Source organism: Eulemur rufifrons, chromosome 28, assembly GCF_041146395.1.
Source record: "Eulemur rufifrons isolate Redbay chromosome 28, OSU_ERuf_1, whole genome shotgun sequence".
Lineage (NCBI taxonomy): Eukaryota > Metazoa > Chordata > Mammalia > Primates > Lemuridae > Eulemur > Eulemur rufifrons.
The window spans coordinates 28,937,900-28,962,441 of NC_091010.1; the positions used below are offsets into that span (position 1 = coordinate 28,937,900).

At 36.3% G+C, this 24,542-nt stretch overlaps 1 protein-coding gene across 1 annotated transcript in view; it reads left to right on the forward strand.

Annotated features, from left to right (window-relative positions):
- TMEM26 (transmembrane protein 26) overlaps positions 1-10,941 on the forward strand; it is a 36,103-nt gene extending 25,162 nt beyond the window's left edge. The window contains exons 5-6 of the mRNA XM_069460695.1: positions 7,616-7,692; positions 10,346-10,941. Coding sequence (XP_069316796.1) covers positions 7,616-7,692; positions 10,346-10,782 — 514 coding nt within the window. The 3' untranslated portion in view covers positions 10,783-10,941. The remainder of the gene's footprint in view (positions 1-7,615; positions 7,693-10,345) is intronic.
- Positions 10,942-24,542: the final 13,601 nt, after the last annotated feature.

Here is a 24,542-nt window from a genome sequence, read left to right on the forward strand (position 1 = left end):
TATATTCTGGCTAGTATGTCAATTGCTATTTTTTTTTTTTAACTGAAATCAATTTTTTTCCTTTGGGCCACACTGAAGTTCATCTGCCTAAATTGTAGGAATTTATATAGGCTTGTAAATCCTATGATTCTGTAATTTTTCTTAACAGCTTTACAAAGTTGTATTTTAAATACCAAAAATTTAACTATTATAATTCTACAGTTCCATGATATTTAGTAAATTATAGATTTGTTCTTCCATAACCACAATCCAGATTTAGAACATTCCCATCACTCCAAAAAGATTCCTTGTGGCTCTGTGCAGTCACTCTTCACTCCTACCACCAACCCTATGCAACCACTGATACACTCTTTTTTTTAAATGGCATCACTTAAATTTTCTAATCTTTTACTTGTTTAATTTTATTTATTTATTATTAGTATTTTTATTTCAGAGTATTACAGGAGTACAAACACTTTGGTTATATAAATTGCTTTTGCACCGCCCAAGTCAGAGCTGCAAGTGTGCCCATCCCCCAGACAGCGTGCACTGCACCTGTTAGGTGCGAATTTACTCATCCCCTCCTTCCCCTTCCCACCTGCCCAATACCCTATGAATGTTCCTTCCCATATGTGCACGTAAGTGTTGATGGATTAGTACCAATTTAATGGTGAGTACACGTGGCATTTGTTTTTCCATTCTTGTGGTACTTCACTTAGAAGAATGGGCTCCAGCTCCACCCAGGATAATACAATAGGTAGTTTATCATTTTTTATGGCTGAGTAGTACTCCATGGTATACATATATCACATTTTATTAATTACTCATATTGATGGGCACTTAGGTTGTTTCCACATCTTTGCAATTGAGTGCAGATGTCTTTTTTGTAGAATATCTTTTTTTTCCTTTGGGTGGATACCGGATAGTAGGATTGCTGGATCAAATGGTAGTCCTACTTTTAGTTCTTTGATGTATCCATACTACTTTCTGGAGGCACACTCTTTTTCTCTATAGATTTTCCTTTCTAGAAATTTCATGGAAATGGAATTATAAAATAGGTTGCCCTTTTTTTTTTACTTAGCATAATGTTTCTGGGGTTCATCCATGTTGTTTTGTGTTTAGTTCCTTTTATTAATAATTGCTGAGTAGTATTCCATTGAATGCATATAATGCATTTTGTTTATTTATTCAGTAGTAGATGCATGCATGCAATACTTCCTTTTCTTTGTGCTATTAAGAATGATGTTGCTTATGAACATTCACTTACAAACTTTTGGCAGGCTATGTTTTCATCTGTCTTCAGTAGATCCCTAGAAGTAGAATGGCTGATTTTATGTTAACTTTTCAAGAAACCTCCAGAATTTTTCTCAAAAATTTCAGCTATTATTTCTTTGAATATTTTCTCCTCTTTGTTCTCTATTTCTTCTTCTGGGACTCCTATTAAAAATGTGTATGCTTAATTGTGTTCCATAGGTCTCTGAAGCTCTGTTTTTTTTTTTTTTTTTTTTTTTCAGTCTTTTTTTACTCTCTGTCCTTCAGATTAGATAATTTTCATGAATTTATCTTCCAGGTCACAGGGTGTTTTTCCTGCCATCTTAAATCCAGAGGTAGAGTCAAACTATAGAGTGCCTCCAATAAATTTTTTATTTCAGGACTCATATTTTCAACTCTAGCATTTTTATTTAATACTTCCTATGCTTTCTGTATCTTTATTTAGATTATTTGTTGAGTCATTGCCATCATATTTTTCTTTAATTTATGAAATTTAATTTTCTTTAATTCTTTGAACATATTTATAATAGTTGCTTTGATTTCCTTTTCTGGGCCCCATTAGGGCCAGTTTTTTCCTCCCCCATGATTATAGGTCACCCACTTCTGGTTTTTGCATGTCACATACTTACTTTGTTGAAAACTGGACATCTTGGGTAATATATTGTAACAATATATTATCCTCAGGCTTTGCCCCCTCACCACTTCAGCCTTTTTCTTTTGTTGGTTTGTTTTCTTAATCTGAAGGATCTACCTCTCCTTGGATTGTAGCCACGGGTATCTCAGATTGGCTTTTTTTTTTTTTTTTAATTGTTAGTTTTATTCTTAGCTTGACATCTTAGCAGCCATACCTTTAACTACATAGCTTGAGGTCAGCCAATGATTTGGGCAGAGATTGTGATCAAACACTTTGAGCCCTCCACCTACTACACTCTGATGATCTGTGTATGGATTGGGTAGCACATTTAAGGTTCAGGAAGTTTTCACGTCTACCTCAGCCTTTAATTTCCATTGTGTCCTCTTGGGTCTTCCCTGCCCTTGCCTGCAATTTCTCAGTCAGCCAAGCATACGAGAGAATTCTAGCCTTTTTATAGCTCTGTCACTTTCAGAATCTCTTCATTAAATTTAGAGTTAGTTCATCTCTCACTCCAACTGGGATTGCAATTTCAAAGTGAATTTTCTGATTCATTCCAACTAAGTTTGTTACTTTTATTGACCATACCTCTGAATGTGAGTTTTCATATTCCACTCCAAATCAAGTCAGTACCCTCTGGCCACAAGGAGCCTCTGGTGTTCATTACCAAGCCTTCTCTGGTAAAACCACTTTGATTGATCAAGATGGCCTTCGTGTTTCCAGAACTTGAATAAACTTAGGCAGGGATTTTCCTGACTTTAGGTTCCTGACTTCTCTTTTCTTAGAGCATTTATTTTAGAAAACCTGATATTATAAATTCTTTTCTCTAGCTCTCTGAGACGTAAATCTTCTCCCAGCCTCTTGCCAGTTTACAACCCAACAATATCTTTCTCAAGGACCTGGGAGGCATCTCTTTAAAATTTAATCATAAAGAAAGATAGAACTCCAATATCCTAGTCTCTGCGGGACAGTAGGATCTTAATTTGATAAGTGCCAATTAACAAACACAAACGGCATAATCACATTGAGCAACCTCCACCCTAACCTTCTCCAGGACTTTCCACTAGCTCTCTCCAGCGCTTAAAAACTTTCCCATCTTGTGTTTCAGGAGAGTTCAGTCTCTGTCCCCTATTGCAATAGTCTAAAATAAATTCTTCATCACCTGTTCAACAGTACAATTTTTTTTAACACAGCCAAACTGGGGGTATGGGAATATCCATGGGAAAGAATGGTGTAGATTTCCTGAATTTCTGCCAGTTTTTCATGAATAAATGGTACTCAGCTTGTTGTTTGCCTTTGGTTGATTTCCAGAGCCCTGAAAGGTGAATATTGGCAATTTGTCCATTATTATACATGTCTTTTGGGGAGAGTATTTGCCGACTTTTTAATTTGTTTATAGCCAATCTCCAACATTTTCACAATTCAGAATTTCAACATCATTGCCATGAAGAGTTCACTGGACATTTTACACATTTGGAGATCACTCTATGTAGTCTTGTTGTTGAACATAAGTCATTTGTTAACAAGAAGAAATCTGTTTTCTTAGCATTACTGATATTTTACTGTGAGTATTTGACCACACAAAGGAGAATCTTCCTATGTTTACATTGTGTTTTCTCTTCATTTTTCTTTGTTTATCTTGGTGAAACATCACTTCCAGGAGAGGCTAACACTTGGTTTACTTTCTTCCTCTCTTTCTCCCTCTCTCTTTTTGTCTCATTATTTTTTCCTTCTCTGAAGGTGTTTGTCAATTTTTTTTTTTTTTTAAAGGCTGGATGATTTCTATCCCCTGATTTCCTCTTGTCTGCAGGAATATTTACACTTCCAAAAAGAAATGGTTAAGTGAATTGGCAAATATGACTTTTTATTTCTAATTTTTACCCACCAGATTGAGTGTGCTGATCTGCTAAATGCCAGTCTTTTATCCTCCCAGTTTTTCAAGCAGAACAGTGATACTCACATCAATAATTTTCCTTCTCAAGATCTTTTGTCTCTTTATGAATCAAGTCCATCACGTCTGCTCACGTGCTTCTCAGTTGACATTTGTGAAGGCAGATCACACGTAGGTGACAGTGGTAGACAAATCCACCCCAAAATTCCTTGGCAGAGCTTGAGTGTTTGTGATTTAAACTCAGTGATTTATTTACATTCCAACATTTCACCTTCCTAAGTATTTTTACTGCCTGATCTAAAAATTCATATTTGCCTACTTTAAAAAATGTCTGGCCTACTTTTCCAAAGTTTCTTTTGATAATTTTACCAATATGTTTCTTAACATCCACATTCTTCCATATTTTGTGTGTGTATAGATAATGCATGCATATGCAAAAACCATGCATTCATTATTGTATGGTTAAAGTTGGCCTTATATAGGACTAGGATTAGGCTATAATTTATTCCTATTTTGTAAGAGGATGAAATTGAGACAAAGTGTTTAAAAAGCATGCTGACATAATAATAAAAGTATTACTATTAGTTTATGTTTGTCACTTGCTGTGTGCCAAGAAGTCTATTAAGAGCTTTAGTTTAATAAGTTATTTAGTCCTTACATTAACATAATAAGGTAGATATTATCATTATCACTATTTTATAAGCAAGGAGTATTAGGCAAAAGAAATTTAAAAAGTCTCAAAATTACATGTAATATAAAAATGCATAAATTGTAGTGATCTACCATAATAGTCTGTGTCAGGTGCTCTTCTAAGAGCTTTAAATGTTTAACATAATTAAATAATGTAGTTCTTAAAAAGTCTAGTAGCTTTTGTCATCCTTATAATGTAAATGGGTAAAGTATATAAATGTTAAATGACTTGTTCATATTCATGTAACTAGTAAGTGATCAATCTGAGATTAGAGTCTCACATCCTATCTCATTAGCGAGGCTCGGAGCTGGTATTTGAACTCCAGGTCACTTGGCACCAGAGCCTGTGCTTTGCTTTCTACTGCCTTACAGACAAATCGCACCTGAGTTTTTGGTAGAATTATTGAAGTTTGGCATTAGAGGAAACTTCAAAAGTGACCATCTTATGAAAAATTTATTTTGTATCTATTTTTTGAAAAATCCTCTCCTACATATCTTCAACACATTTTTCTGTAGGTTCTATTTGAAAAATTCCACTAATAGAAGACGTATTAACCCAAGTGGCAACTTATTCTAGCTTGAGGTAATGTTATTAGCACTTTCCTCTATTGCAATGAAATTTGGATTCTTAGAGGTGTAACTAAAATTCTTTGAGTCTGAATTGGTCTTCTAAAGTCACAAGAAATAAGTTTCATTCCTCTTCCACATTATAGCCCTTGAAACATATGAAATAAAGCTTGTAAGGAATTTTCCCTAGTTTTCAGTTTCTTGAACTATCCCACATGTAACATGACTCTGAGTTCCCTTACCATCCTAGCTTTCCCCTTTGGTACAAGTAACTTCATAAGCATTCTTCCTAAAACATGAAGCACCAAACAGTATTTCAGGTAGGTTCTGAACATTGTAGAATAGAGCAGAGCTAAAACTTTCCATTTCATTCATGGAAATAGTATAGTGTCATGTTTGAAAGAGTAGATGCTGAAATCAGCTATCTAGTTTTGATTTCTGCTCCCAACACTTATAACCACATTACTTTGGACACATTTCCTAAACTCTCTATGCCTCAGTTGCTTATTGGTAAAATGGGAATAATAATTATGCCTACTTTGTTGAGTTGGTAAGAGATTAAGTGTGATCATAGAATTAAGCATTTGGAAAACTTCTTGGCATGTAAGTCTGAGATCAGAAACCTTATTTAAAAATTCAGGCACTTATTGAATGTCTACTGTGTATAGACATTGACCTTGTAAAGAAGGGAAAGTTACAGTCTGCATTCCCAAGGCATTTCTTCTTAAAATTCTAGACTTTGTATTTCTTCTGAAGCAACCTATGATTGCATTTGATTTTGCTAAATCATAAATCATGTCTCACTGTGGACTCATAATTAGATAATAGTAAGGGAAAATCCTTGAGCCTTTTTTTATAGCTGCTGCTGTGAAATGCTATCTCTTCTATCCTATTCTACTCCTAATCTAGGTCATTCAGTTACATCCTTCAGAATCCTGATTGTGTCTTCCGGGGTACTGATTTTCTATCCAAGCTCCACGTCATATGTGCACACGAGAAGCCTCCCATAAATGTCATCAACCAAGTCATGGCTGCAATGTGAAGTAGAACAGACTCAAAGGCACAGCCTGCAGCAACCCCTTGGAGAGCTCCCTGTGGGGACTCATTTACACAGTTAGGACTCCACCTAACAGTCCTCAGACCCAGAACATTTCTTAATTTTGTTACTAAGGACACTATGGGAGATTTTTTCAGAAGTGTTTAAATCCAACTGTCTATCCTCAGTTTATATAGCATTACCTGCTTGGTAATCCTAACTCTATTAAAAAAAAAAAAGAAGAAATAATCTTAGTTGAGTGCAATTGTTCTCAGAGAACCTGTGCTGATTCTTAGTAATTACTGTCTTCTTCTACAAGGGCTCTCAGAAATCTTTTAAAAAATCACTTATATAATCTAACTCGGGATTAATAGTAAATGTGGTTTTTGTACTTTGAGATATTCCTGCTTCGTTTTGAAAGTTGAGACTTTTTCTGTCACCAACCTTGTCTCCACCATTAACTGCCAAGACAGATAATGATGGCTTAGAAATCTCATTTACAAATTCTGAGTTTTGAGATTTAATTTTTCAGGGCCTCAACACTTGAAGCATTTAAAGATATCCCTCACAATCACCTCATTTAGTTTGGTTTCAATTACTCTTCCCTGATGCTTTTCCAGCCTTCTTCAATCTGAAAATCCCTCTTGACTGAAGATGGAAACAAAATCTGTTATTATACCATTGAGCTCAGATTGATAACTTCCTTTGTATTTTTGCTAAAAATGAATGTCACTTTCTTTAATATCCTTTGCATTTCTGCAACCTATATTCTTTCTGATTTTAGTCTTCATAACCATTTTCCTAGATCTGTAACATTTGTGTATTTGCCCAAGAATGGGCCTTTCTTTTGTACATTCTACCATTCCTTCCACAAATACATGTTGAGTGCCTGTTATTTGTCAGGCACTGTTCTAGGCACTGAGGATACAGTGTTGAATGAAACACACATTCCTAGCCTTACATCTTAGTATCTGGTGTAAATATCTTCATTTATTGGATTTATCTCCTCACTATTTTTTCCATCTAAGGACAGTTTCCTTTTACATGCTGAGCTCTTCATTTTTCAGCATCATTTAGTTCTTTTGAGATGTCTTTTCAATTAGATCCCTGGAGTCTTAGAATAATTATTAGTTTTCCCCCCCTGGAATTTCTTGAAATCAGCCCTCTGAATATCCATGTATATCTATCGGGTATCCATGTATACCTATCTGAATATCCATCAATGTCTAACTTTTTTTTCTAAGCGTGTCTCTGCCATAATGTCACCATGATTTTTTAAAGCTAAAGACAGCAATATGGTACCAAGAGGCTTTGTATAATTCTTGCATATATTGAGTTTTAAGTCTCAGATTATTTATTTTTCAATTCTTTATTATTCCTTTATGATCATGCATGAATTTTTTTCATGGATTTATTATATCACCAAGATATTTTGGCAACTCACAAGCGGTTTATTAGGCATATATTCAAATATGAGCTGGGAAGATTTCTCTCCTCTGCACTTGATCATACATTTTGTTACTAATTGAAAGTTTTGTCTGTATTCTAGGAACAGCCCTGCACTAGTCTATGCTATCCTCGTTATATGGACTTGGAGCATGCTACAGTTTCCACTGGACTTGGCAGGTAAGTGTCTAGATGTCTGTGCAAAGAAACAGAAAATTACAACTCTTGATTATAAACTGTACTAAAGCTAAGGAGGAAATCGAGAGTATTATTGTTGTGATATCCCAGTGTTAGTTCCAGTTCATCTTACAAGGGAAGTAGATTGAAACTTAGGAAGCCATGAGTGGATCCACGCTGGTACACAGTGAGCTTAAGATAGTTGTGTGGATAATCGCACAGCTTTTTATTTACTTCAGATGGTCATTCCATTAGTTATGATTTGTAAAACCTCCTGCAAATCAGTTAATACCTCTGTGCCTCAGTTTTTTTATCCATGAAATAGGGATGTTAATCACAGTAGCCAGGGCTGAAGGTTCTTGTGATGACTCAATAAGACATAGCTTGTAAAGTGTTTAGCAAGTTGCTGGCATATGAGTGTTATCTCTTAATATTTGTAAGGGGTCATTTTCATTTCTTTGTCAAAACCATGTATTTGAACCTCGGAAAAAGAGTAATTTCAGAAGTAAAAATTAAAAATTAAAATCTCCCTCAGTGGTGGCTCTTGGAATCCCATTGGTCTTACTTTAACAAAGGCTTATAAACTCCTGATATTTTGCAAAACTAAACTGTTTCCCAGGAATTTTATACTAGTGATGATCTAGAGTTACATTGTCCAACATGGTACCCCTCAACGACATGTGATTCTTTAAATTAAAATCAATTAATATTAAATAACATTAAAAGTTCAGTTCCTTAGTCACACTGGCCACATTTCAAGTGCTAATCACCACAATGGCTACTATTACTATATTGGACAGCAGAAATATAAAACATTTTTACCATCACAAAAAGTTCAATTGGACAGTGTTGATCTGGAGTCATCCCACAACTTCTTAGAATGCTACAATTTTGATTTGGGAATTCTCTTGGATGCCACTTTACTCTGAAGAAATTCTAGACATGAATAATTACATTTTTCTTAGTCTGACTGTTTTTTTTTTTTTTTTTAATGACATCCTACCTGATGGCCTCAGGATAAGAATTAATCCATAGGACAGAAATATTTAACTTGTTTCTGCATCTTTTTTGGCTCCTTTTGATAGGCTCTGAGCTCAGAGGCCATTTTAGACCTTAACATCCACTTTCTGAAAGAAAATTGTCACCAGAATCAACAGAAAGAGTTGCTGTGACTTTGTTGAAATATCCAAAACCTAATTGCTGATTAATAATTACAAACAAATGTATGATAATAATATGCACACACAAATTTTGTCGTAGTGCGCCCTTGAAGGTATGCTGTGCTCATTGGTCAGCTGCCGTCTACTGATAGAATGTTAGGTGACATCACTTTACATATTGAGTAATAATACCCTTAGGAGGTCCATTGGGAGCCATCTCCTGACCTAGCTTCTCAGGAAAGGCTATTATTGATCTTACATTAGCTTTTCTTTTGTCATTCACTCTCTGATCCTCACCCTCCCCTCTCTTGTGGTTTGCAGCCTTGCTAAGAAATTTTTTATTTAAGAAAGAAATTTTGTAAACTTTCAGGGGTGATAATGTTATGCAGCTGTTTGAAAAACAAAGACCAAATGTTACTTCTGACTAAATCACTATTGTATTTTCCAACAAACAGTACATTATGTTCATCCATATCAAAGCAGCTTCATCATATTTGCAGGCTCCAGTAGACGAAGGCATTCTTTGTTTGAAAACTCCAAATGGAAAGCTTCATTATTATAAAAGAATTATTTTCTGCCCTTGACCCTGAATTAAATTTACATTTTAGACATTAAAACAAAAGGTTCATCTGTTGATTGGACCTCCTTTTGTTCAGCTGGAAAATCAGTAATTACATCCAGTCTTTCTTGTAAACTGTGAAACAAAAGCATAAGGAATTAGGACAAAATAAAATAACAATGGCATTTATTTGGGCTTCCCCCCACCCACCATCATTAGAAAAATATGTTTAACATAAATTAAGTTTGAATTTGAATAAGTACTTGAATTTTCACAGCACAGTTTACGCATATCACTGAGTCAACCAGTAAGTAGGTGGATCCTAAAGTGAGGATCTAGAATAATCTGGGCCACATATACTTTGCTCCAACTCCCAAACTTACAGTCAAGCACATCAATCATCATCCTAAGGGGAAGACTGTGGAAGAAAGTGAAGGGAAGGCTGGGCTTTTACTCTGATAGAAACAAAATGAGGCTGTGAATAGGCCTCTGTCCTCACAGATGTCATTGTTATCCCAGATTTCAAAGGAAGAAACTGAGGTCCAGGAGGTTAAGTGACTCGGCCAGCATCTCACTGGAGAAATTGCAGCATCCAGAGGTGCGGCCAAGCCTGCCTTGAGGCCTGGAGCACACTGCTGTGGCACCCACACACCGCAGACCCCAAGAACACACTAGTGGTTCCTTTGTTCTTTATTCCCTGTAGTCTCTTTACTTGTGCTTTCCCCAGAGTGATGACAAAATGATCTGAAATTTTTTACATGGATGGAAACCACGTGGCAGGGTGCTCTCATTTGTTCCACCCAAAATTAAACTACGGGGTCACTTCCAATCGTGTACTAGCACAGCCCCCATTGTTAATGACTTGCCCCCATGTCATTCTGTCTGACGTGTCTACATTCCAGAGAGCCATGGTAAGTTGTCTGTCTTGGGTTTTCAGTCCAGAATTTCGTGTGCCCCCTGTCGGTGACAGCGAGAGGATTCCTCAGCCTGTTCTTCTGCCAGTACAGTGCCGACCTGTGGAACATCGGAATCAGTGTCTTCATCCAGGATGGCCCCTTCCTTGTCGTACGTCTCATACTGATGGCCCACTTCAAAGTGATAAATCAGATGCTGGTGTTCTTTGCTGCGAAGAATTTCCTCGTGGTGGTGTTGCAGCTGTACCGCTTGGTGGTGCTGGCCCTGGGAGTCCGCGCTTCCTCCCACGGGCAGGCAGATGGCCCTACAGGACAGCACAGTGGCCCGGGACAGCCCTCCCAGCGCGGGCTCTCCCCGCCGCACTGGCAGGGGGAGCCTCAGGACGGCCTGGCGCTTCCTTTGCGGGCCACCCCTGTCGCCTCTGACGACACCTCCGCCGACTCCCACCCCACACCATAATTATTTATTCACAGCCCCGTGCAGCTAGGACCTTGGACTTTTTGGTTCTTCCTACAGACAGGATCGCCTTCTTTCTTTTTCTTTTCCGACTTTGGCATATCATAATTTTCAAAAGAATAACATAAAAAGGTGATCTTAAACCAAAGCCAAGGAATTTTCTTTTTTTCAGTTGAATGGAAGGTGTGATTAGTGGCTCTCACTTACAACTTCTGTGTGATGGTATCAGATGTTGTAGTTGTTCAACGATTAAGTGATTTGTTTGTCTCGAACCGTTTGAAAAAGCTACGGGCAGGGTTATAGTGACATGCCCCTGAAAGATCTAGTGCAAACTGTCGCGGCTGTTACCTGAAAATAGAGAAGCTTTGAACTTTGGCTCCATTGTCAGACTATCTCGTCTGATCTTTTCTGCAATGTCCCTCTGACATCAAAAAATGTACATTCAGTGAATGCAGAACAAATGAAGGGAAAAGTGCCTTTAAAATTACCTCACTGTGGGCTGGAAGCAGTGAAAATCTCTGCCCAGCTCCCGTATCACAGAGAGCCCTATTCATCGCTGCACAGCCCTTCCCAGGAAAATCATTTTTCTGGGCTGATGTGGTATTCTGTCATGGCGCATATGCTGTTACAGAAATTTTATTGCTTTTGGCTTGGGTACTACGAAATTCACAGCAAGCCATTTCGGTTACATATCTACTGGTGGCAAGGCAGGAAATACTGGAAAAATGCTAGCGAAGTCATAATTTCCACTCTGAGCATGATTTGCAGTGTTCGTCAGCATTTTCCTGAACCCCACTTTACCATTTTCTATATTGCCAAGTCGAATCACGTGGGCAGATGCAGGGAAGCCCTGAAACAGTGAATAAAGGTGTTTCGGGCCCTGTAAGTGTTACCATGGTTTCTGGTGTCTGCCAGCAGTCACGAAAAAAAGCTGCAGCTCCTCTGAGCCGCCACTACTGGAGATGGCCTTTGGTCTCAGGGAACACGGGGATGGAGGACAGCATCAGCCCCACTCATGGCCAACAGCCAGGGATGAGTGACGGAGCTCGGAACATGCCACCACCCTGTGGGAATAATTCACATTATTTTCCTGTATTAAGACTTAATTTTCTCAGTATTGAAATGGCTACACTTTCCCTTTACATACCTCTGTACTTTCCAGATGGAGGCGATTCAGAAGCTCTTCTAGTGAATTTTTGCTTTAAAAGATGCAGTGTGAAAATTTGCTGGGGTGTATAGCAGTAATTACATAAGGCAAACAGTTACAAAACTGTTCTTTTAGGATTCAAAGCATAATTCCTCCTATGTCAGTATGCTCAGGAATTCAAAGAGACATTTAAGGTAGAGTGTACCCTTAATTGGGTATGACCTATCAACAACCAATTGGGGCAATTTTATCTATAAATCTCTGTGTGACATAATGTCCATTCAAAACACTTGATACAAAGTTTTACAGACAAATTCTGGTTTTGTATAGAGTAATACATATTTTCCAATAAATGGCTTCTTCAGTGCCATTCAGTTGTATGTTTCTATTGCTTTCTTTTCTTCCTCAGGCTTCTAATTTTAACAATATAATGATTGTAAAATGATGCATGAGACTGATGGAATACATTTATAATTTTCCATAATAACTTTATGAAAGTTAAGATCAGGAAATTATATTTACATGAAGTAAAGAACTTGACAACCTTTAAGGGCATGTTATTTAAAATGCTTAGCAATTGAAAGCAAAATAATAACTGCTATTTATAAAAATGTCTCAGCAGAATCTGTTTTTATGTTGACTGCTTTGCGTTGAAAATTTTCTTCCCCAACATGTATGTGCTGCTTATTATTGCAGATTTGCTCATGGCATACTTTTCATGTTTTAATTTTTTTCTTCCAGCAAAACAAACATTGAGCCTCTAAAAATAGATAAAGTATAAAGTAGTACGGCTGTTGCAAGGATAATTTTAAATACTTTCAAATCTGAGATTTGGCTTGGCTTCATGAATGAGTTTGTGGTGTTTAAATGAAGTATTTTGTAATTAGCACTCCTCTGAAGGCCTGAGAAATAAAAAGTCTGTCCAAAATCTAGCTTCATTTAGAGTGTCAGGAAGTCAAAGAGCACCCAGGACTGTCTTGGCGATTAATGGTGGCAAAAATAGACACATGCTCTGCAAGGTTTTCCAGGAAAATCTGCTAAGGGCAGCATTTGTTAACCTAACTGCCAATACTCCCACTCCCTTAGACTGGATGTTTTTATAGTACAGAAAAAAAAAATCTGTATTCATTTAGTTTATTTTTAAAAAGCTCCAAGTCCAGGTTGTAACCATCTCTAGGACCCAGGATGAAAAGTTAAAAATGTATTCAGTTAAATTGTATGTTTTTAGTGTAGACTGCTAAACATGGTAATGTTTTAAAACATCCCAGTGTTTGTTATAAAGTGGCTAGAACATCAGTTACCTCCCACATGTTGACATCCTAGGACTTGTTTACATTTTATTTGTAATAAGATAACTAGCTCACATCATCTGTATAGTGTGACATAGCCGGACCTCTCCACCACCCCCCTTTGCCACAGACACACAACAGACCAATTTCCCAGCCACTGAAGAAAGTGCCTTATTTGTGGTTGTTGGTGATGTTGTTATCATTGCTTTTGTTGTTATTTAATTGCTTGATTAAAGCTTAATTAAATGTTCTTCTTAAAAACACATCATTCTGCTTGTGAACATAGTACACATGTTTTAATGATACTGTGCAGAAACACATCTCAAGACCATTTTGTGGGTTTTCTTTGCCTTTGCTGGATGAGCCTCAAAGGACATAACTTGACATGGTAAAATCAGTAAACTGTCTTATCTGTGATTATTCTTTTAATTTTTATTGAAGCTGTAAAAATAAAAAAATATATAAAAAAATAAAAATAAAAAAATAAAAAAGCTTTTATTGAAGCTTAAAAAATAAAATTTTGTATCAGCCAGTAACAATTCTTTCTAATCTTCCAGTGAAGAGTCTTGCACAAATGGACCCTTAGCTCTGTTGTAGTTCCACTAACACGTAGCCCTTTAGGTCTTATAAAACTGTAAAGAGATGGGCAAGAAATATCAGGATTTACTACTGCAATATTAATTGCTAACTTGTTAATTAATAGAAACTTTTCAAAGCTCTGCAAAGGCATGCATTGTAGGTGGACAAGCGTTACGATTTCCACCCAGGTTTCAGAGTTGAACGTTGACTCTTATTATCTTTGGCATTTAATCTCCATGACTTTCAACCGAGTCTCCTGTTAAAAAGAAAAAATTGCCAAAGCAAGGCTTCTGTCTACCTTAGTGCCCCTCCAATGCCAAGAAAGAGAGATGTTGAAATATACTGCAGAGACTCAGAAATGAAAGTGAAAAAGCCAAACAGTCTCGAATTAAAAGAAAAAAAGGAGACTGTTAATTTTTTTTCTAATTTCAGACTTCACTTTTTTACTTAGTGGACATTCTGATCTAGTTTCAGAAGCATCTGATTTGAGGTTAAACCAGGCAGCTGGAGGATGTTTATAGCTTTGAGGCTTCAAATAACTTTCCATGTGATGGAAGAAACTCTAAACAATGTTTGAATAATTAACTGCCACAGCCCTATATTTTATGGGTATCCATCCTCTGAATCTTTCTTACCAGAAAACTATATAAGAATATTTTCTCTGAAGTATGTATATTTGTACTATTTTGCTATGAATGACCTTTGTATTTTACTGTAAACATTAAATAGTGTGTGCACAACTTTATCTTAATGTCTATTTTTTGCCTGCTTTTCATGTCTTTGTTCTCCACTGCACTTCATTTTCTTTACGGTTTCTAAGCTCCAGTTTAAAAAATAAAACTAATCTATTTAGAATATGATTAAAGTGGCATTTCAAACCAGTGAGGAAAGGCTGACCAAATTTACAAATGATGTTGGGAAATTTTGCAATCCATCTGGAAAAAATAAAGTTAGATTTTTATCTCATGCAATATATAGAAATAAATTCCAGATGGATTACAGATCTAAATGTAAAATGAAAACTATAAATATTAGAAGAAAATATGGAATGTGACTTTAGTATTTGGGGGATGGGAAAGAGCTTCTGAAGCAAGACATGAAACCCAGAAGCCACAAAAGAATAGACTAGCAAATTTTTCCTACATAAAAGGTTAACATTTCTGAATAGCAAAAAATATCATAAATATATCACTATTATTTTCTTCTCTGGAGAAAGGTGTCTGTGCAATCAGACAAGAGAGATGAAGTACAGAAATTGGAAAGGAGGAACCAAAATTATCATTTATTCATACAAGATTGAGTCTTGAACATCCAAGAAAAGCATATTAAAACCTCAGAAACTATTAAAAATATGAAATCACATGAAAATCAATAGCTTTTCTATATGTAGCAACACATAGAATATGTATTTGAAGAAGAGATTTTCTTTACAGTATGAACTCAAACCATAAAATGCATACGAATAAACTTAAGAAATGTATAAGATCTATGTGAAGAAAACTTTCAAATTATTTTGAGGGCCATAAATGAATAATTCAACAAATATAAAGATATATTCTATTGGAGAATGGTAAGCAGGCTTGAAACTTTAAAAAGGTATCAATTTTCTCTAAATTGATCTATAAATTTGATGCAATCTCCATAATGATATCAAGATTTTAATTTTTCATGACTATACAAGCTGATTCTAAAGATTTCATGATAAAATAAGCATGAAACAATAGCTGGAAAATACTAAAAAAAAGAGGAAAAATGAAAGAGAATTTTCAGTATATTTAAGTATGTTATATAGCTATGGTAACCAAGAGAATTTGGTTCTGATACTCAAATAAACAGTTAAAAAAGTGAACAGAATAAGGTTAACCAATAGACTGAGCTATATAAGGGATTCTGATATATGATAAATCATGGAGAATGAGTATAAAATATTATAAATGGTTTAGGCTTTGGAAAATATTAAATTAGATCCCTACCTCAATCCTGTGTCCAAAACATTTACAAATGGATAAAATAATTAAACATTTAAAATAAAGAGTAAACATATAAAACATTGTTTTTATAATTGTAATGATGAGAATGATTTCTCAGAAAAGATATAAAACCAGAAACCATAGAAGCTTCATAAATTTCAGCTCATGAAATTAAAGATTTTAGCATCATCATAAAAATACCATAAGTGAATTCAACTTTGAACAACAAACTAGGTAAATATATTTGCAACAAATGTAACAAAGCATTCATTTTCTTAATGGACAAACAGCTCTTACAAATAAGAAAAAAAGTAAAAACCCGTTGGAAAAATGAGCAAAAGACACAAGTGTATGAGTCACTGCAAAAGAAATAGTTGAACAAAAGCAAATCAAACCACAATGAAATACCATTTTGCAAATGCAGACTAAACTACAAGGTAACCATTTTTCATTTACTGGGATGGCAAAGATCGGAAGGATTTTTAGAATGCTGTATTAGAGGGGGTCAGAGGAAGTAGGTGTTTTTATTCATGGCTAGTGAGGATGTAAATTGGTACCACTCCTTTGGCAGACAATTTGGCAATATCAGTCAGCAAAATACATTTATCATCTGAACTAGCAACTCCACTTCTAAGAACATATCCTATAGATAACATGTGTGCAAAAATGTGTGTATAAGGCTGTTTGGTATTTTCTATAGTAGCTGCATACTGCCCATCAATAGAGTCGTGGTTAAATGATTCCTCTAATACTACATAATACCATGTCATTTTTGGAAAGAATGAAGTAGATCCCTAAGTGTTGAGAAGGAACAGTTGCTTAGATATTTTGTTAGGTAAAAGTGGGGGTTTAAAAAAGTATGTCTCTATTTTTGTAAATGTTATCTATATCTTTACAAGTAGCTAATAAACATGAAATGATGCTCAAGTTTCTAATGATCATGGACATCCTCTTCTTTTTTATTTTTATGCTTTTTATAGCTCAGATTTTTAAAATTATGCATTACTTTTATAATTTAAAAGTAATTATAAAAAAAGATACCTGACCAACTTGTAAACTTCACTCGAGCCTGCTGCCATGTACAGATGCTTTGACATCATTCTGCAAATAAAGTAAAAGCACTTCATTTATTTTCCCCCAAGAAAACAAAGACTGTACCACTAGAAATAAGGATGACATCCAGAAACTTTAGATAAATCAAGGGCTTCAACCATGTCAAATTCTGCTTGCCTTATGAAGCATCAAATACTTGGGAAATGAAATAATGAATAGATCCATAAAAGCACAGCAAAATCAAACTGACCAAAAAGATTGACTGGGTCTTTCTTGATGAGTACCATGGAGACTACTTTGCAGCTGCCAGTCTGACATTTCCACACTCCCTGACATTTATGGAGCCACCAGAACAAACCATAGAAGAATTTCACTTTGAATCAGCCATGCTGATTTCCCCAGGAGAGATTGTGAACTGAAGGAACCTTGAAAGAGAAAACTTCAGAAACAATCTATGCATCTGTTTCCAAGTCCATGTTCACAGCCCATCTAATTTGTGTATGTAAGGTTTTTGATTTTGTCAAATATTTACTAAATTTATAATCGACTGTGGCGAGTGATCAAATGGGTCATGTGCAAATCTGATCAAATTATTGAGGAAAACAAAAATTCCTAAACCAACCATATGTCAAATATCATATAGTCTTTGTATCCAAACTAAGAATTTGGGGCAAGGAAAATTGGATCTACAAGACAAAATATGTTTTCTCTGTGGGTGCTGGTGTTCAGCTTCTGCCAAAGGCATAGCTGGAGAATTCAGATGGTTGTGGTTCTGGGATCTTGGGGTTTGTTTCTACCTTCTGGCAAAGAATATTCTTCTCTATTATCCAAGGGTTCCCATATGACCTAAGTGACAGCTAACAGATGGGTCAAATGCTATAATTATTTCATCAGCTCTCTTAGTTTCAGCTATTTCCTATAACTAGTGGTTTTTATTGGTATCTCTAGCCCCAACCTCTTTCCTGGTCTCCATGTCTGAATTTGCATCCCCTACTCCCTGCATATTGTGCAAGCATCACAGACTCCATACAGAAAGAATACATTTCTTACCACATTCAACCCCCATTCTACTCCCCTTCCTGTGTTCCAAATGTTGGCTACCAGCATCTCCAGCCACTCAAGCACCCATGCCAAATCCTTGGCACTTGCCTCTTCTTTCTTGTACTTCTTTTCCTACATAATCCCTAAATCCTGTCAGTTATGCTGCTCGTGCTTCCTCTCAATCTTTATCCTACCATCTCTATCACAAGCGCTACTATTTTAATTTAGTTTTGTATTATTTCTTTCCTCACTATTGCAGTTATTTCCCAAGTGGTCTTCCAACCTCCTGGTTTAATCCTCCATAATAATCTTCCAAACTTGCATTCAGAGCTGGCTGTTCTAAAATGCACATTTGATCATGTGTCTCTTCTATTTAAAACACTTTGTTGATGCCTCACTATCCACAAGATCAAAAATAAAATACTTGATATGTTGATTTATTTGCTATTTATCTTACCTCTAATGAAAACATTAAGGTCAAGGGTATCTGTCTTGTTTTATTGCTGTGTGCCCAGTGGCTAGCACATAGTAGCTGCTCAAAAACTACTGTTGAATGAACTGTATTTTCTGTGCTTGTTTATACCTATAATTCTTTTACAAAACTAAAATCATACCACAGATTTATGTGTATGCCCTTCTATATTCACATTTATTTATTATAATTTCCTGAGACTCTCCTAATGTTAACGCTTCTTCAAGAACGTAACACCTACCTACTCCTCCACGTGAATGTAGAGAAAGAACTAATCATCAAATACCAAGGGCTTTCCCTTCCTGACACTCTGCCTTTTTCTGTGGCCCCCTCCACTCCTATGGCGATGTGAGAACCATCACCTCCTGGTTCTCCTATTTCCTCATGATTGCCTTCTTTTATGTCCACGGGTCTGTTTACTCCCTCACTCTCTAAATGTGCAAGTCCTATCTTGTTTATTTGGACTAACCTCTCTGTGACTCCATTTTCATCAGTGACCCACTAACAGGGGACTGCCTGCTTCCTCCCAAGCTTCTCTTCCATATTTTCATTGGCACTTCCAATCAACATGCCCACAATTGGATTCAAAACATTTCCTCTCCCAATCTGTTCTTTTTTTTGACCCCTCAGTTTCTATTAACAGAACTACCATCTGTCCAGTCATTTGTGTTCAAACTAAGGAGCCACCTTTGATTGACTCCCCTCATTCACTCATTTGCTGACTCCTACACCTTGTTTGCCTAACTAGTATAGTTTTGTTGCTTTCTCTGATTATGTAAGTCATATGTGTTTAATGATTTCAAATACACAGAAAAGTATAAAAAAGGGGATAAAAATCGCATGAACTCCTACCCTACTAAAATTCATCATTAACACTTTAGAGGTTATTCTTTTGTGAATCTTTTAATACAGATAGAAAAATAGATGATAGGTAGATATAGATAAGGTGATATACTGGTTTATTTTTTAAAGATAAAATACATTAAAAGGATTGCGAAAATTGCGGCTTAATTTCAGTTGTATTTTGAACAACTTCAGCTCTCAATGTCGTCAGTCTTACCTCTAGGAAGGTATATACAATCTCACTTGGAGAAATGAAAAATGTTTTAGGCCTTTTGTGAATTTGAAGCCTGGACAAAATGGTACCCCTGTGGTACATTATGGAATTGGGACCTCATTTTGTTTATCTTTCTATGCCCCATAGAGACTCTCATGGTACATGAGGAATAATTTTTTGCTCCATGAATTATCAGTGGCATCAACAAATATCTGTTAATACCTACCATATACAAGCAACTGCTAGCTATGAGAGGGATACACAAATGAATAAGACATTGCCCTTGCTTCTGAGTGAATTTATATCAGTAGCCTTTAAAAAAGTGCTGCGATAACCTCCATAAACTTCGCTTCCTACCATCTATCTTCTTGCCTGTGAAGTGCTCATTTTGGTTCTGTGTGAGTTTTGTGTAGAACCTGAAGTCCCCATCCATGCACTTTGAAATATGAGAACGGATGCAAAAAAGAAAGTAGATCTTAGAGGGCTGATTTAAAAGAAATGAAAGTTGTTTGTTTTTTGAAAACACATTTTTGTAGGTCGATGGCCCTTTATCACTGTGGGATGGCCACCATAGAATCCCCCTGACATTGCAAGAGCTCATCTTGGACCTATAATGATTTGGGCTATGATCTGCCGTCTTCTCTTCAAAGGATGCAGCTCTTCCGGAGAGGCTTCTGTCTGAACTCAGCCATATTTCTATGCTCAAAGTGGTAAGGCACCATTCATGTGAAAGCCCCATGGAAGACTTAAAAGCATTGTACCGACCTTCAGAATAATCTAAAGTGTATTCCTGGTAGATGTCCAGGGCAGAAGATCCTCACTTGTCACATGTGAGGGAGCAGAGAGATTTATTTTCATAGAATCATTGGTTGAAAGGAAGAATAGTTTTGGGACCATCACATTCCAGCCATCTCAATGACAGCAAAACAATCTTAGAAGGAAGACATACTCTGCTCTTACTTGAAGATTACAATCTCTTTCATTAACTCTTTCTGAGTACTTTTTGAAAGGTTTAAAATTATATTAAATGATACATGGCATAAAAGTCTTAGGAAAAAAATGCTAGTTTGGGGAACATGTCAGTCATTTTTAAGAGCAGATGTCTACCACTTCTCTCTTTTGGGACGCAGCCCATTAAGCTGTGTGCTGCTGAATCAAATATGACAAGAAAGTTCATTCAGTCTGGTTTATTTTGGCTTGAGAGTCAACATCATGAGAGGCAATGGCTGGTATTTCTGGATCCGCTGTTGTTTCTACTTTAGAGACTGTTGAATCAGACTTGATTGAACTTGCAGACATCTCTGGTTCTGCTGCACCCACATGCCTCCTCGCAGCCTGATCACTGGTGATCTTTATAGCATCTTGATAATTTGTGTTTTAAAATTGGACACCTACCTGCACAGATGTAAAATTAGCACTAACCAAAATAAGCTCACCCTTGAATCTTTGCACTCTGTGTTCTTCCATAGAAGACTAAACATCCAGGCACTGATCCATTTATTATACCATACATGGCGTCTCTGGAAATGACAGCCACATTCATCAAAACTCCAGTCCCTTGAAAGGGATAATGTTTAGGAAATATTTGAGCAGCTATCAGAGAATTTATCCTTGTCTTATGGCTTTTCTAAAACTTAATAAAAATCCTCTTTTCAATCAGAATCTTCCAAAAGATATAAACCTCATTTCTCCAACTTCTTAGAGAAGCTAAAGCAAACGCTGACTGTTATAACTTCTATTTTTTAGCTTTAAGTCCCTCAAAAGTGCTGTTTCACTTAGTGTCACACTGTTGACTTCCTTTCAGATGTTGCCTGCACAAGGATTTTACTCATGATAGACTCAGCTCTCTAGCTGTACTTTGAGTCACATACTCCTGAAACATTTGAGTGTGGAGGGATATTGGGTCTCCTTACCACCTTGAAAGTGAAGAAATGAAAGTTGAGAGAAGGGTCGTCCCTGTTGTGGTCTAGTGAGTGGCAAATCCAAGACCAAAATGACCTGTACATAAAACCAAAATACAAACAAAAATATAATTGACAAAACAAAAAATTAACCTTCTTTAGTCTTTTGCTAATAACATACTATCTGTAACATCCTTGAAATGATCTTATTTTCCAACATTTTAGAGTTTATATGACACTTTCATGTCTTTATTGCAGTCTTCACAACCAATCTGGAGGCAGGTTTAAAAAAAAAAGAAACACAGAAACCCAAAAGCAAATGAGGAAATAAGCACTCAGAGAGGTCATGGGATTTGTATAAAGTCACATCTTTGGGTCCAAGAAGCTCAAGTCCAAAGAATCAGCTCCTGAGCTAGGAATGCGTTATGAAATGTTTGTGTTCCATCAGTGATCATTTGAGGGCACAAATCAACTTAAAAATCTAGATAGATTTGCTTTTCCTATTGGTCTGAAATTTTCAAAACTTAGCTTTGATCAGCACAATTGTTCTGGTGTTTGTGGAAGTGGGTCCAAAGCCACCTGGATGAAACGACAACTGCATCTCTCTGCATAATCAGAATGGGATTAAATTACCACCATTTCTTTGGGCCCTGAACTGGTTTGTTCCCAACAGTTCACATCCTCAGAAATATTCTAACACTCATTAAAAATGAGAAAAATAATTTGACTGCCTCTTTCCAAAGAGAGGTTTGCAGTGTGCACCATTGTTCAAAGAAAACTATTGCCATTGTTTCTGTGGTACTGGGATTAATTCTGTCAGAGCATTTTCTTTTGATTGTCTCCTCTTCTATATTTAATGGAACTGGAAAAAATAAAACTCATTTTTCCTCCTTCCCACACTGAAATCCGTACTAATTTTCTAAGACAATTAAGAGAATAAAAGAAAGACACAGTAGCAGGGAATATGTGAGGTTCTCTTACAGAAGACCTTTCCAGTTCCCATGACACAGACTTCTCCCTTCCCTTCTCTCCCCAGCTCTTCCTCTTTGCATATAAGCACTTTAGGTCAAGGAATATGGGTCTGCAGCAAGTAAAAGTGAAACTAAAACAGCAAGTCTTCCTTTCTCTTCTTTCTCTGACTTCTTCATTTGCATAAATTAAAACCTATTCTAAACTGATTTTGCCTATCTTTTCTTTGACATGAAAATAAGTTCTTAAGTACTCATTAAATGCCCAGTCCTGGTGGTGTCACCTCATCCTGTCTTCCTTTTCCTTAACTTTTTGTGCTTCAACTTCTCATGGATCTCTCTTGTCAGACTGGTATAATTCTTTCTGTGAAAACTGAATTGGTGACCTTGGAAAGTCTGAATTGCATCCAAAAGGAATTCATTATTGCATGGGGGTGACTTTGACTTTCATGAAAATGAATGCTCCGAAACGATCAGCTTTGGAAAATAATTCATTACACTTTTTTTTTTATGGTGGGGAGGGGGATAAAATGTCTTACATAAAAGCACCTCTTGTATGAGTATACTGCGTGACCTATCTCTTATGAAAGAAAATGTTAGGACAGTCAGCTATTTGGAAACATTGTACATTCAAGCTTTTATGCTGACTTTCAGCGAGAACAAGATGAATCATGAATACTTAAAATTTTTTCCCCATGGTTCTGCTTAAATCCTAGTTTAATTGTTTCAGAGTATGCACCTGGGAGACTCTGTATGCAATATGGATTTGGGAGTTGGAACTTCCAAGAATTGTCTAGCTTAGTGGCCACTGGGAATGTAGTTCCCTGGAATTTTTATCTCAGTCTTCCCTTCTCTCTTAATTGGGCAGATACTTTTATGTCCTTTTTTTCTCTTAAGGTGAAAGAATACCACTAGGCCCAGGATTTTGAAGACGAACAAAATACCTTCAAAGATATTTTTCCCTAGTTTTGGAAAATTACAGGAAAGTACAGAGTATAAGATTCATTCATCTAACATCCAGGCTCAAAAACTCTAATATTTTGTAACATTTGTTTCTGATTTTTTTCATATGAATATGGAAATATAATAGAAATTAAGTTAAAATCATCTTTGTACTCCTAATCAATTGTGCTCCTCTTTCCACCTCCCTAGAGACACACACTTTCATAAATTTGGTATGTATTCTCCCAGTCCACATTTTTATATCTTTATTACCTATCTATAAACAATATGTAGTATCTGAGGCAGACAATTCTAACCATTCACCTAATTGTCATCTTTCCCTTCTTCTATCCTATCTTCCATCCTGGTCTTGTTCAGGAAGTTGTGGCCCAGCAAGTTCTATGCACCCTCCCTCCAAGGCTCTTTTTCTAGTAACTAAAGAAAGGAGTGGTGGGTAGGGAAAAACAAAACCTAGTGTTGGTCAAGGAGCTATAAGAAGAAGTTTAAAAGGTGGAGCTTCCAGGAATAACATTCTTTTCTTGGTAAGAGTGGGTGGACTTACACTCAATTCTTTTACCTTATCCCTCTTTGGATGTGAGCACGGATATGACGTCTGACACAGGAGCTATCATGTAATCTTGAGGATAAAAGGATGGCTGAGAAGAGGGTAGAATAAGCCATGATCCTGACGGAAGGGAGCCTGATTGCAGGTTTCAGCCCCTACCAAATTAAATCTTTGAGTCCTCTAGCACAGGTGGACTAAAATATATTTATACATGTTATATTTTGTTCCATTTAAATTTCTTTAAATGCAGGCAAACACAATCCTAACTGGTGATGTACAATTTTATTTTAAGATTGTTATAGAAATGGCATTGCCTTAACAAGTTGTTCTGCCATTTGCTTTTTCCACTCATTACTTTTGATCTCTATCTACCTTGATCTATATCTAGTCCATTTATTTTTAACTCAATTTTTTCTATTTATTTTTTTCATGGATATTTAGATTGCATCTAATTTTTAATTTGGGTCCAAGTGTCTTTTTAAAAATACAATTGTTGGTCAAGATGACCAAATGGAAACCTTCAGAAATCATTCCTCCACACAGACACTAAATTCAACAACTATCCACACATACAGGCACCTTCAGAAGAACCAAAAATCAGGTGAAAGAACATAATAGCTGGTTTTAACATTATATCAAGGTAGAAGGCACTGAAGAAGGCAGAAAAGATGATCTTACATTGCCTGCACCACCCCTCCCCCATCCCACAGCAGTGCCTCGCCAGCATACCAAGTGGAGAGAGAATACCACAAAACACATAGATATCAAATAATAACATG